The sequence below is a fragment of the Musca vetustissima genome, unplaced genomic scaffold, assembly GCF_032173495.1.
Source record: "Musca vetustissima isolate MV318-11 ecotype Yass unplaced genomic scaffold, APGP_CSIRO_Mvet_v1 utg26430, whole genome shotgun sequence".
NCBI classification, from domain to species: Eukaryota; Metazoa; Arthropoda; class Insecta; order Diptera; family Muscidae; genus Musca; species Musca vetustissima.
In genome coordinates this window covers 1-12,588 of record NW_026880694.1, presented here as the reverse complement: position 1 = coordinate 12,588, position 12,588 = coordinate 1, and the positions used below count along the sequence as shown (strand labels likewise).

Here is a 12,588-nt window from a genome sequence, read left to right as displayed (position 1 = left end):
GACAAACAAAGGAAGTGGTCGCCTATAAAAACCAACGACAAACGCTAGGACAACAACGGAGGATGGTCACCTAACCCAGAGTTGAGCTCAATTCGGAGTCCTAACCACCTGCACCTCAACGACAAGGTAAGTACAATTTAATATTATTTCACCTTTGTTTACCCTTTTTTATCCTTTTAATGCTTCTTCTTTCTTTACATGGAAACAAAATCAACTAGGAATTTAACTATCTGCTGGTCGTCCGTCTGTCTGTCCGGAGTTTCAGTGTCTTAGGTCTATTGGGTGAATATACCAGCGCATGCCGGATTGGCTATGCGTTAAATCAGCGCCTCCCTCGTTGGACTTGGACGGCGCAGTGTGTGACTCCCTTTGGATTTATGTAGATTTAGTTGTCGTAGTGATACTTCGTTTTATTTCAAATATTTGCATCTATTTGTTTGTTCAATATTTTTAAGTTTTGTATGTTTTTCTTTTTGTATTTAAAAAAAAAATGCATAGATGTTTTTTTTCTTCCTTTTTTTATATATATATATGTATCGATCAATAAAAATGTCGATTTTCAAATTTAAATTTGACTTCTTGCTGTTCGGGGAGATCACACGTCCAGTCTTCTTCGCAGGTGTATTTAAAAAGGACAGTTTTCCTATCATTTTTTTTTCAGGAAATTTCTCCTACCCTCTTATTAATTTTCTTTTATCCCCCTTTATGACGTTTGCCAACTGTTATACACAACAGCAGTTTTGTGCGTGCTATCAATTTTTCTTCTTCTTCTTCTTTTAAATTTAACCCTACAAGGCGCACACCACAAATTATGCATTATGACGTTATATTCTATGTGTAACTAACCTTTTTATAGACAATGAAAGAGACTAACAAGTATGAGACTTAAATGTTACTTGAATGAGTTTGAAACGTACAATTACGTAGTCATATTTAGGGGATTTTCTTTTTAACAAAAAATTCCACTTTATTTTATTCGTTTTTATGGGGGATGTTTTTTGACATTTCACTTTCGTCATTTTCTGATTTATTCGTTATATTAATTGTCTTTTTAAGAGTACATTTTAATTATTAATAAGTGCATTACTACTTCTCTCTGGGTTTTAATGTAACAGTCAAGTGTTTTTTTGTTTAATCTCCCGCTTCATCTCAAGTGATCATTAAATTTTCTTCTTCTGTAAAGAGTGTGATTATTGAATAGACTTGTTCGGCAGAAACGGAAATAACACAAATCCGGAAATAAGAAAATAATCCATTTAGTTAAGGTGCGTTTGCTTGTGAGAGAAGAATACACACAGTTGTATGAAATAGAATTACATGTCATTGCATTAGAAAGATTAACAATTGAAAAAAGCGGGCCGAACTTTTGTATACCCTCCAACATAGGTATACATAACAAAAGGTGGACCGACAGTTCTACAAACCTATTTATGTAATCAATTATGTACACCAAATACAAATTACAACGATTTTGAATGGAAATTTTTACTAAAATCTGACACTCCAAAACATGGACCGATACTGCAATTGGACTGAAAATACTGCAATTTAGAGTGCAAATATATATAAGGCTATGTCTTAAGGGAGGACCAATATTGATAGCGCCAATATTGATAGCGAGGAATTAGCGAATATTTGGAGTTATAATTATATGAGGAGCTATGAGTAATTGATGACCGATATAGCTCAATTGCGAACCCAATATTTTAGTTTTGTATTTCAATACTTTCCTTCTGGAGGTATCATTGTCAGGTTCCAGATTTTTTATCACGATATCCTTAGAAGGCGGAATGATTACAACAGATGGCTAAATCGTTTTAGAATACTTTGAAGTGTAAAAACTGGCTATTCCGATTAACGACTATCCCCCAGAATGGCAGAATACACCTATATGGGGATAACCTCAACACACGGAACAAAGCAGATAAATACTTTAATATAAACCAATAAGGAAAGTTCAAAAGTCGGTCGGGGCCGACTATATGATACCCTTCACCACTTTGGGTACATACAATTTCCTTTAGATAGAATAGACATTGCATCTTTGGAGGACCATTGAAATGGAATCGGACGAAATTAACTGCGTGATGTACATAGGTATTTGAACTAAATTAAAACAACCCACACATAAACCAATACATGTTATTCTAGGTTTGTGCACAAATTCGTCCTAAGCAGACGAACTTTAGTAACTTGGTACATAATTTTGATGAAATCAGATGAAAATATATATTGAAGCTATATCTTAACCTGTAACGTCTTCAATCCAAAATTTGCAAAATTCTGTCACAATCGGACAAACATTGGCAGTATGGTGCACCATTTATATAAAATCGGAGGAAACTCCGACAAAATTTCGCATTCATCAATCTGGACTTAATTCAGTAATCTGTGCAAAATTTTGTCTTAATCGGACAAGTATTAACAGTATGGTACTGCACTTACTTAAAATCGGACGAAAAAATATAAAGGAGCTTTATCTAAATCTGCACCGATTTCAACAAAACGTCGCGGACGTCAAGCTGCAGTAATTTCAGTACGCTGCGCAAAATTTTGTCTCAATCGGAAAAACATTGACAGTGTGGTGCTGTAATCGGAGGAAACTATATATGGGAGCTATATCTAAATCTGAACCGATTCCAACAAAACTTCTCATACATCAATCTACCCCTAACTCAGTACTCTGGGCAAAATTTTATCTCAATCGGACCAATATTGGCAGTATAGTGCTCCATTTACATAAAATCTGACGAAGCCCTGTATGAGAGCTATATCTAAATCTGAACCGATTTCAATAATACTTGGAAAGTATCAGAAAGTGATTCTATGCATATTCTGAAAAGGAACCATGTGTCTTCCTCGTTTCCTTTTGCCTGTTACAAACATATGCACAAAACCATAATATCCTGTACCACAGTGTGGTGAAGGGTATAATAATTCCGAAAGATCTACGGGCCGATCTACATCGACGGTGAATATCAGCGTCGAATGAACCCCGAGCTATAATATCTATACACGAACATCGACATAGTCAGACGTATCGAGCTGCAGCGACTACGGTGATTAGGCCATGTTATGCGAATGGATAATGCATATAAATACGAGCCGACTTATGGTTCAAGCAGAAGGGGAAGGTCACGAATTCGATGGAAAGATCAAATGGAAGACAACATTTCGGAATATGGTCTTTCAAATTGAATGAGAGCTGCGCAAAAGACCGACGCGCCTAGAAATCTTTTTTAAGCTCGGCTTATGCAACAAATGTTTGGACTCGAGTCAGCTAACTAAGTACGATTTAAACCCAATTCCGGTAAAAAATGGATCCATAATCCTCAAAATACAATATAAATGGATAAGTTATAATGGGTACTACACTAAAAATGCCATCAATGCTGTTGCTTCGTAGTAGAAAGAATTGCTTCACAATATGAATTCAAAATACTAAATTACAATACAGCCAATTCGGTTGAAAAACGTGCCAAAAATTCCTAAATTACCGAAAATATTGGGATACCGTTATATGGAAGCTATACCTAAATGTGGGGCGATATATCCCATTATCAATCATCATAGGAGTAGTATCAATGTATGTCCAAAAATTCAATCCTCTATTTTTAATATTGCGTGATTTCTACAGACAGACGGACGGATATGGATAAATGGACATATAATTTTATTCTGTTTTTTTTTTTTAATAATTAATTTCACGTATATTCTATTAAAATATAGATCAAGTCTGTTAAATTGTGGTTTGAATACTATAGCTTATAGTTTTGGTGCCGTTTTCCATAAATGATATAGTTTGAGAGCCATACATTAAACTGATTCTTTATTTTTGTATAGTTTGAAAGTCTTCACATTTGATTTAACGTACCCTTGACACTCTGCCTGTGTGTGTTTCCACTACACACAGTTGTATATTTCTGTATTACATCATAGATGATTTGTGCCTACGCTGTACATTGGTGGTGTTTGTCTTTGCTATGCTAACATTGTCATGGTTACGGTTTCTATGACAAATATGAAGAAGCATTTTCACAAATCACCTGTCATCCAGGGCAAAAAGTAAACAAATTCTATTGCATTTAAATATTTTTTCCTCAATTTCATTAAAACGAGTACGTAAATTCTCTTATTTTATAGTCCATAGAACAATGTGTTATCATGTTATAGTGAATAACGAAACGAAGTGTCATTCAATGAACTAGTTCGTTCCGGAACTACAAACAGCTGATCAACTGTTCAAATTGTGATCAGCTGTTGGTTGGTCCTCCTCTCGTTTGTTTTGATTCTCATTCGCCACGGTTGGTCCTCGTCGCGTTTGCTTTGACCTCATTCGTAAACACGAGATTTGTCCTCGTCTCATTTGCTTTCAACTTCATTCGCCAGGTTGGTCCTCGGCTCGTTTGCTTTCACCCCAGGTTTACAGGGTTGTAATTAGCAAACTATGAATGTGAGCTACCCTATTCCAATCACACATTGGTGGTGATTGTCTTTGCTATGTTATCATTGTCATGGTTACGGTTTCCATGGCAAATAAGAAGAAGCATTTTCGTAATCACCTGTCATCCAGGGTAAAAGGTGCAAAAGATAAACAAATTCAATTCCATTCAAATTATTTTTCCCCGCAAAATAAACTTGGTAGTGAATAATAGAAATAATTTAAAGTAAAACAATTAAATTATATAATTTGTCGCGTTGTGTGTGTGTATGTTAACATCGCCAAACTGTCTTAATTTTATTTAAGTTTGATTTTATTTTGATTAAATACATTTTACAAAAAAATAAATAAAAGAAAAGGAAACAATAAGAAAAGGCACAAAACCACAAATTAAAGGTAAGAATTAAATTCTTAAAAATGTATTTTCTTTATTATTATTAAAAAACAATTAATTATGTTTTATTATTGTTGTCGTGTGTTTTTTGTTAAATTGTAATATTATTATTAAATAGTGTGTAGTGTGTGTTCTGCGTGTATTATGTGTTGTTTGTTTGTGTGGTTATAAGGAAGGTGGAGGACAGGTGTATTTAAAAACCTAAATCGGCTAGAACAGCATCCAGTTCGCTTTGTAGATTGGATGCCTTGGAACGGACTTGATGTATTTCATCTTGTAAATTATCAACGTTGGCCTGCAACAAAACATTACATTTCTTCATGGCATTCAGACGGCTTTCGTGTTTCTTGAGACGTGGTTCCAAATTATCCTTCTTGGCTTGATTGGTGGCATCCTGTTAACACAGAAAAAATGTTACTCCCATGATTTCTAGATATTTTAATAAAACGAGAGCTTTCGATCTTACCTCTGCCTCTGATTCACTTTCTGTTTCATTTTCACTTTCCTCCGATTCTGATTCCTCGGATTCCTCCTCGGTTTCTTCCTCCGATTCATCTTCACTTTCTTCCTTATCTTCGGCCTCGTCCTTTTCTTCATCATCATCAAGATCCATATCTTCTTTCATGGATGCAGCCATTTTGTGTACTTCCTTTTCCAATTTCTTGAACTTTTTCTTTTCTTCCCTGAAAAAAATAAGGAATTGAAAAAAAAAAATTAAAAGAGGACATTAACTATATGGTTTTATTTTATCTAACTTGAGTATGACATGATTCTTTTTCATCGCCTCCTTTAATGCTGCCTTTTCTTTGCGTGCCGCCTCTTGTTTCACCTTGACCTTGGTGAGTTTACTGCGCAATGCCTTAACTTCTTTGTTGAGACGTCGTTCACGTCGGGCAATCTTCTTCTCTTCGGGCTCATCGGGATCACTTTCACTTTCTGGCTCAAATTCAGGTGGACTGTCCAAGCCATTAAGGGCATCACTAGGCCGTCTAGAATCATAGCCGCCCTGTCATTGGAGAAATTGTAATATTAGAAATAATCTCATATTTTAGCATACTATAATATAGGCATTTAGGCAAGATAATGCGAGATTAAAGCGGGGTAAGTATTTATGTATTTAAGAAATGAAATGTAATATTTAAAAATATGTTTTTTATTTTGTAGGGATTTTATGGGAAACATAATGATCAAGGTATATTTTTGTGAGTGGGATTTATATGCATGCTGTTAAGAGGAATGATATAATATGATTCTGTTTCAAGAGATGGAATATTAAAATAAAAAATATTTAAAAAATGATTCCAAAGAATACCCTTCATCAAAAAAAAAAAAAAAAAAAAAAAAATCGAATCACTACTATATCTCTTCACAACAATACTCCAGCAGTTCAATTCAGTTAGTCCACCAAATTTAATTCCCAACGTATTAAAGATAATATCCCCAACGAAATGTCGATAGGAATTTGATACTTTGGATTATAATATAACGTTTCGGTGTTGGTATTAGAGGATCCCACCCGTTTTTGATTACATCGATAAAATTTAGTCACACTTTCCCTAAAAGCTATCGGACATGTCCACAGTTCGTGGACAGTGGCAAGCCCAATACAATTCATTAGCAGCCACAAAATCTGCGGTATTTTGAGGGAGTCTTGGAGATAATGAGCGAGTGCATATGACCCCATGATTGTTGAGGTGAAACTGGCGCTCATTAAATTACCAACCTATATAATTCTTAGGTTATTTCTAAAATAAAGTGTTCCTCTAAGTTTGGGATATTAGGCGATCTCGTAACTTTCAGTGTTCTACGTTTTAGTCAGGGTACCAACTGATAGCTCTTTACCTTATGATGGTAAAGAGGTTATATCATGTTCAATTTCAAATCCTCGCTTAAATTCATGATCTATGTGTAAAACTGACCACAATGGAAAATGGACTATACAAAGTGACAATTCACTTCCTGATCGATAGAATTCGGAACTTATTTACTAAGAAGACTTAACTGAACCCTATGGGGGGAATTGACTGATAGTAGCACGTGTAATACTGGGAAAATTGATACAAAGTCCTCTACTAAGTCAGAACCTTCAGATGGTGTCCTTTGGTATTATGAACTAGCGGGAATGAAAGGCAATGGCTTTTCTAGATCTAAAGACTGAAAAAAGGCGTCTGTGTAACATGGGACCGAACATAAATTTAAAATTGTCTGCTCTACTACCATATTACTCCCTAACCTTACCTATAACTGTCTTCTAACGAGAAACGTTTTGTCCAATCTAAGAAAATATGGTCGATTTTCATAATGGACAACCTCGGGGGATAATATCTTGGCAATCACTATCGAAGTAACATCCTAGGATGATCTGGCAATATATATAGAGTCATAGTAAAAATCTAATGAACATGTTAGCGTTTTCAGAGCTCCGTAAGGAAAACTGTTAACAGGAGCACACCGCATGGGGGAGTACTCTATTGTAGCTCCCCGTCATAAATGAGTTGCTGTTGAAGTTCGATCATCCTAAAATGAAGGCAATGTACATATATGGTAAAGTTTATGAAACATATGCCATATCATACAGTGTGTTTGGGGCCACCTCATGAAGGCAGAATTGGTACTCTTCACTATGAAACGTAAAATTCCAAATTTCCATATCTATATTGAATGAGGTGACTTCTGGACTCTCGTTAGAACTGAAATACCTCGGAATATCCATCAACGACAAATTATTTTGAAGGAGGAATGTAGAGGAACACACTAGGAGAGGTCTTATCCACTTTACTCGTACAAGTGTTTATCAAACGTGCAGGTCATTGATTGCCTTTAATCTACTTTGTACGTAATGTTTGGTAAAGTTCCAAGTTCCAAGTAACAAGATGCGCTCTGAAGCTCAAAGAAACAAAATCGTGCCGAACTTCACACTCAGAGTGAATAGAAATCGAGATATTGTAGATAATGATACCCACGTTAATGATGCCCACCTACCTCGACTCCAAGAATTTTAACATAATAATTCCGAAAAGGGATTCCTGGACAAGTGGCTCTCTACCTCTAACTGGTCTGTAAATATATACATGATTTGAAATCGATATATTCTGGATATTGATAGACACGTTAGTGACTACATATGACCCCTACATCGGCTTCAAGAATTTCAAAATAACAATTCCAAGCAGGAAATCTTGGAAAATCCTGGTTCTCTAAGTTTAGCTGATCTGTGAATAAATAAAAATAGCTCCGTTACATTAAAAGGTGTATCTACCTTTCCCAACATCCCTTAACAGGTCATATATAGATAGAATCCCATTAGGTGGTATTCTGTAGATAGAAGCCACATCTGGAGAGGCCTATTATAGGTAAATTCTCATCTATAGCGATATCTTGTAGGTAGATGGACATCTGTGAATAAATAAAGATAGCTCCGTTATGAGTGAATGATTTTGCGTTACATTAAAAGGTGTATCCACCTTCCCCAACATCCCTTAACAGGTCATATATAGATAGAATCCCGTTAGGTGATATTCTGTAGATAGAAGCCACATCTGGAGAGGCCTATTATAGGTAAATTCTCATCTATAGCGATATCTTGTAGGTAGATGGACATCTACCTACAAGATATCGATAAAGTAGCATAATATAGAAAAGAGGGGTATTCTATAGAGGGAAGTCTCTCTAACCAGCCGTTCTATACTTTTTTATCAGGTCCTCTATATATTGAAGCTCCTTAAGATTCTTCTATAGAAAGTAGCCTATTAAGGGTGTTATTTAGAAGAATGACCCCTTAAGTGGTCTCTAAACCATACTTCTGTAGTGAGAAGTTTCTTAAGGAGATCTTCCATGGGTAGAAGGCACTTTAATGAGTATTCTATAGAAGAAGGCCGTATAAAGGATGTTCCACGTAAATACATACATATCGCTCATTTGCTGCAAGATCGGCATAAATAAAAAATCGTCGTTTTTGAGTTAATGTGTTGTGTAAAAAAAATCACAACTTAAAACGCATTTTCTGAAAAATAGATTTTTTGATTTATGCCAAATGAGCGATATGTCTTCCATAGAGAGGATATAAAGCTCATATGAAGAGGTCTTCTTTAGATGTTTAGAAGGGCTTCTATAAACATAATCCTCTCTATAGCATTCTTTATAGGATGGAACTACCTCTAAAGTTGTCCTCTATTAAAAAAAGCCCTATATAGGGTTCTAAAGTTTCAAAACACAATTAAGGGGTCTTCTCAAAATTGAAGTCCTTTGAAGGGCCTTTTTCTAAATTGAAGTTCATTAAAGAAATAAATTGAAATATAGTGAACCATCTCGAGTGTTATGCCGGATAGTGATATACCAAATCATTGTTTTGTGGAAGAAATTCATCCATTTTGTGTCTATCCATGTTTATAACCTCCATTATAAAGGATTGTAAATTGATTTTGTCATTCCGCTTACAACACGTCGAAATAATCGTTGATACCTCTTAAGACCTCTTTCGAGTCGAGTTTAATGATCAAAGTGAAAGGGAAAGCCAGAGCGCGAACCAACACACCCACTAATATGCGTCTCGCCTTTGGTTAAGTGGCTCATCATCCTTATTGGGCTATGTGGCTTTGTTTTAGCCATGTAAAATTAATACACACGCACTCCTACAATTACATGGTATACGCATGGTTTTTGTGCATCCGTCCTTGTTTTGGCATAGCCCCAAAATATAATGCTATCCTCTACTATTCGGTATTTATTTGATTTGGATCACGTTTTTCAAGCGAATTGTCTGTAATTTGATATTTTGGGTTTTCTTTGCACAGCAAAACTGCCTACCAAAAATAACCAGACAAGTTTCAAGATAGCCTCCATGTAACCGTACCCCCAATATTTGCAAATTTTGGAGATATTGGACAAGTTTTCCAACCGATTTGGCTGTAATATTGTTATTGTGTAGCAATCTCCCTAACAGCAATTATCAATGTTGACACAAGTTTCGTGGTAGTCCTCATATAACGGTGCCATTTCACGTTTTCAGCCAAGTTGTCTGTCATTTCATATTTTTGATTTTATTGGGTTCACTAGCAAAAATGATCAATATCGGTCCCTTTTTGGTTTCCGAAATGTTTTTCAAGCGCCACTCGTCATTTTCGGTATGTTCGGAGTCTTATCACAACTTGAGTGTCTTTGTTTTGGTATTTCTATTTTCCTTCTGGAAACCCCGATCGATTTTAGGTATTTTTAATACCCGCCTCATGTAGGGGAGGGTATTCAAAATTCAGCCCTGCCGACTTATTTTTATTATCACAAAGTATATAAACTTCTAATCACAAGTCAGTCGTCCGTCATATGGATATATAAATAATTACTACTATAAACTATATAACATTTTATTTAAATAATAATAATAAAATTTTTAGTTAATATGATAGAGGCTCTCTCTTTAGAATTCCTTGGTAAAAGGATTCTCCTCTTTTAGTGTGTAATACTGTTTTCATAATGAGAGATCATCACCAGGTGGATGTAGAGCATAGAGTGTATCCTTCAATCTAAAATTTGGGGAGGAAGTAAGGATGATGTGTATTTATGTGTGTACAAATATAGATTAATGAAATTTGCAATAAAATGAATTAAAAACTTTTCGATAATATGACCACAAATATCTTCATTTTGGACAAAAAAGGAGTAGTGGGGTTTAAACCGATTTTAGTCATTGACTTTAATACAAATCGAATTTATTCTCTTGATAATACTCCTTGAATGTCCTTCCATGCTTGATTTTGCTAAATTTTACTTTTTGTTCTTGTTCTTTTTTTTTGTTAAATACCTTATGTATACCATTATGATTACAATATGCATGAGCTTCATAATCATTTTCATCATAAGCATAATAATAATCATTTTGTGCTGTGATATTATAATGGCAGCGGGGGCATGTACCCTATGAATAAAGCATAAAAAAAGCATTTCGAATTAATTGCAGCAAGCAGCGGAAATTGCGAATTTTGTTATTATCAAATTCCAATTCTTAAATCTCCCCCTCTCTCTCACCTGTAATGCTTGTGCCAATTTCCTTTCCAATGCTTGTATTTGTCGTTTCTGTTCCTCAATTTCACTCTTGGCCTGATCCAGCAATTCGCTCGTCTCCAAATACTTACTTTCCAAATCTTTAGATGTTTTCTTTGATTCTTCGGCTTCTTTTTTCAACGAATTAACATAGGCCTCCTCTGAGGCTGGTGTTGTTTCCATTGTGGCCACAATAATTCTTGAACCATATTCCAAGGTTTTTTCACGTGATTTCTCACGTTCCAATTCCGCTTCGAGGGTGGCAATTTTGGCTAATAATTTCTTATTTTCACGTTCTTGAGCCTCACGATTACGCAGCTCAAGGGCCAACATTTGTTTGGTACTTTGTAGATCATCACGAATCTTATCGATGTCATCCAATTCATCGCCGCTGGAACCGTCCAATAAAGCAGAGACAATACTACCGGCTCGTGATAAATTGCTGCCAGCAATGGAGGCAGCACCATCGGTGGCCTGGAAATTAAAATAACATTTTCGTATAAATTTCAGTTAGACACCACCCATCACCCCTACAACTTACATCAGCCGTTGCTGCCGCCGCCGTTCCACCAGCAGCATTTGCCAACATATTAATTTTCGACTGAGACTTTTGCAATTGTTCCTCAATGGTCATTTGTCGCCGGAATTTGCGCAAGCCCTCAATAAACGGTTTACTACGATCATTGGTCTGTGTTGGCTTTAATCGTACACCCGATTGAATTTGTTGCAACAATTTGTTGTGGGAATTTTCCTTTTCTGTTTCGTAGATGAATTTATTGTCCACCTTTGTCATGGATTTGCATGTAAGTATGGGTTGAGATCTAAGTGAAGGGATGAGATTATATTAACATGGCTTTCTTTTCTTTATTTCAGTTTAAAACATACCTATCATTGCATTCGACATGTCGAAGTTTTCTACCACTTTCTACCTCCTTCATCATTTCGGACCAATCGGGACGATGTCTTGGCCGTTTTCTATTGAAGGAAAGACATACAATTTTTGGGGAAAATTATATGGATAAGTTTGATGTTTTAGATAAATCAGTTAAATAATGTAGATAATTTATCTGCGTTGGATGTATCCACATAGATAAATGATTTAATCGTAGGTATATCATTTATGTAATTTAGATAGGGTACATAGGAAATCACCTTGCCTATGAATTCTCCCAGACCATTCAGTTCTAATATAAAAATTCTCTGTTTATTTGGTTCGTGTATAAAAACTTCCCAACCCTTGCCTAAAAAGACTCCCTTACCCTTTAGTTTATTTGAATAGACTCTTTTAGCTTGGTCATAAAGACTCGCTGAGTTTCATTTCATCAGAAAATGCGCCCAAAGCTTTAGTCGGTCTATAACGACTTACTGAGCTTAAGTTCGTCTATAAAGACTTCCTGAGGTTTAGCATGCCAATAAGTACTTCCTGAGATTCAGAATGTGTATCCGTTCCCTGAGTTTCAGCTCGTCTTTAAAGACTTTCTGAGTAAAGACCCTCTAAGCTGGTCTATTAAAATATTCTGACCTTTAGTTCTTCTGTAATGACCCAATACGCTTCAGCTGGTCCAAAAAGACTTCCTGAACCTCAGCTCGCTTACAAAGACTTTCTGAGCTTTAGCTCTTCTCTAAAGAATCCCTGATCTTCAGGTGCTCTTAAAGGGTTCCAGAGCTGCAGCTCGTCTATAAAAACTCCCTGAGTTTAATCCGCTCTAATAAGACT

The 12,588-nt window shown here is 35.7% G+C and overlaps 1 protein-coding gene across 1 annotated transcript; it reads right to left on the bottom strand.

Moving 5' to 3' along the window:
• Positions 1 to 5,019: 5,019 nt before the first annotated feature.
• LOC133326471 (troponin T, skeletal muscle-like) lies at positions 5,020 to 11,853 on the bottom strand. Its single transcript, XM_061535103.1, has 6 exons — positions 11,757 to 11,853; positions 11,431 to 11,692; positions 10,857 to 11,345; positions 5,591 to 5,841; positions 5,302 to 5,518; positions 5,020 to 5,229 (listed from the first exon to the last, which is right to left on the bottom strand). The coding sequence occupies exons 1-6, from the start codon at positions 11,810 to 11,812 to the stop codon at positions 5,029 to 5,031; spliced, it is 1,476 nt and encodes a 491-aa protein (XP_061391087.1). The 5' UTR covers positions 11,813 to 11,853; the 3' UTR covers positions 5,020 to 5,028.
• Between the last annotated feature and the right edge of the window lie 735 nt (positions 11,854 to 12,588).

Coding starts and splice junctions, on each gene's coding strand:
- LOC133326471 (XM_061535103.1), bottom strand. CDS start 11,812: ATGATGAAGGAGGTAGAAAGTGGTAGAAAACTTCGACATGTCGAATGC. Junction 11,693..11,756: donor CATGTCGAATGCAATGATAG/GTATGTTTTAAA, acceptor CCCTTCACTTAG/ATCTCAACCCATACTTACAT. Junction 5,230..5,301: donor AAAGTGAATCAGAGGCAGAG/GTAAGATCGAAA, acceptor CTGTGTTAACAG/GATGCCACCAATCAAGCCAA.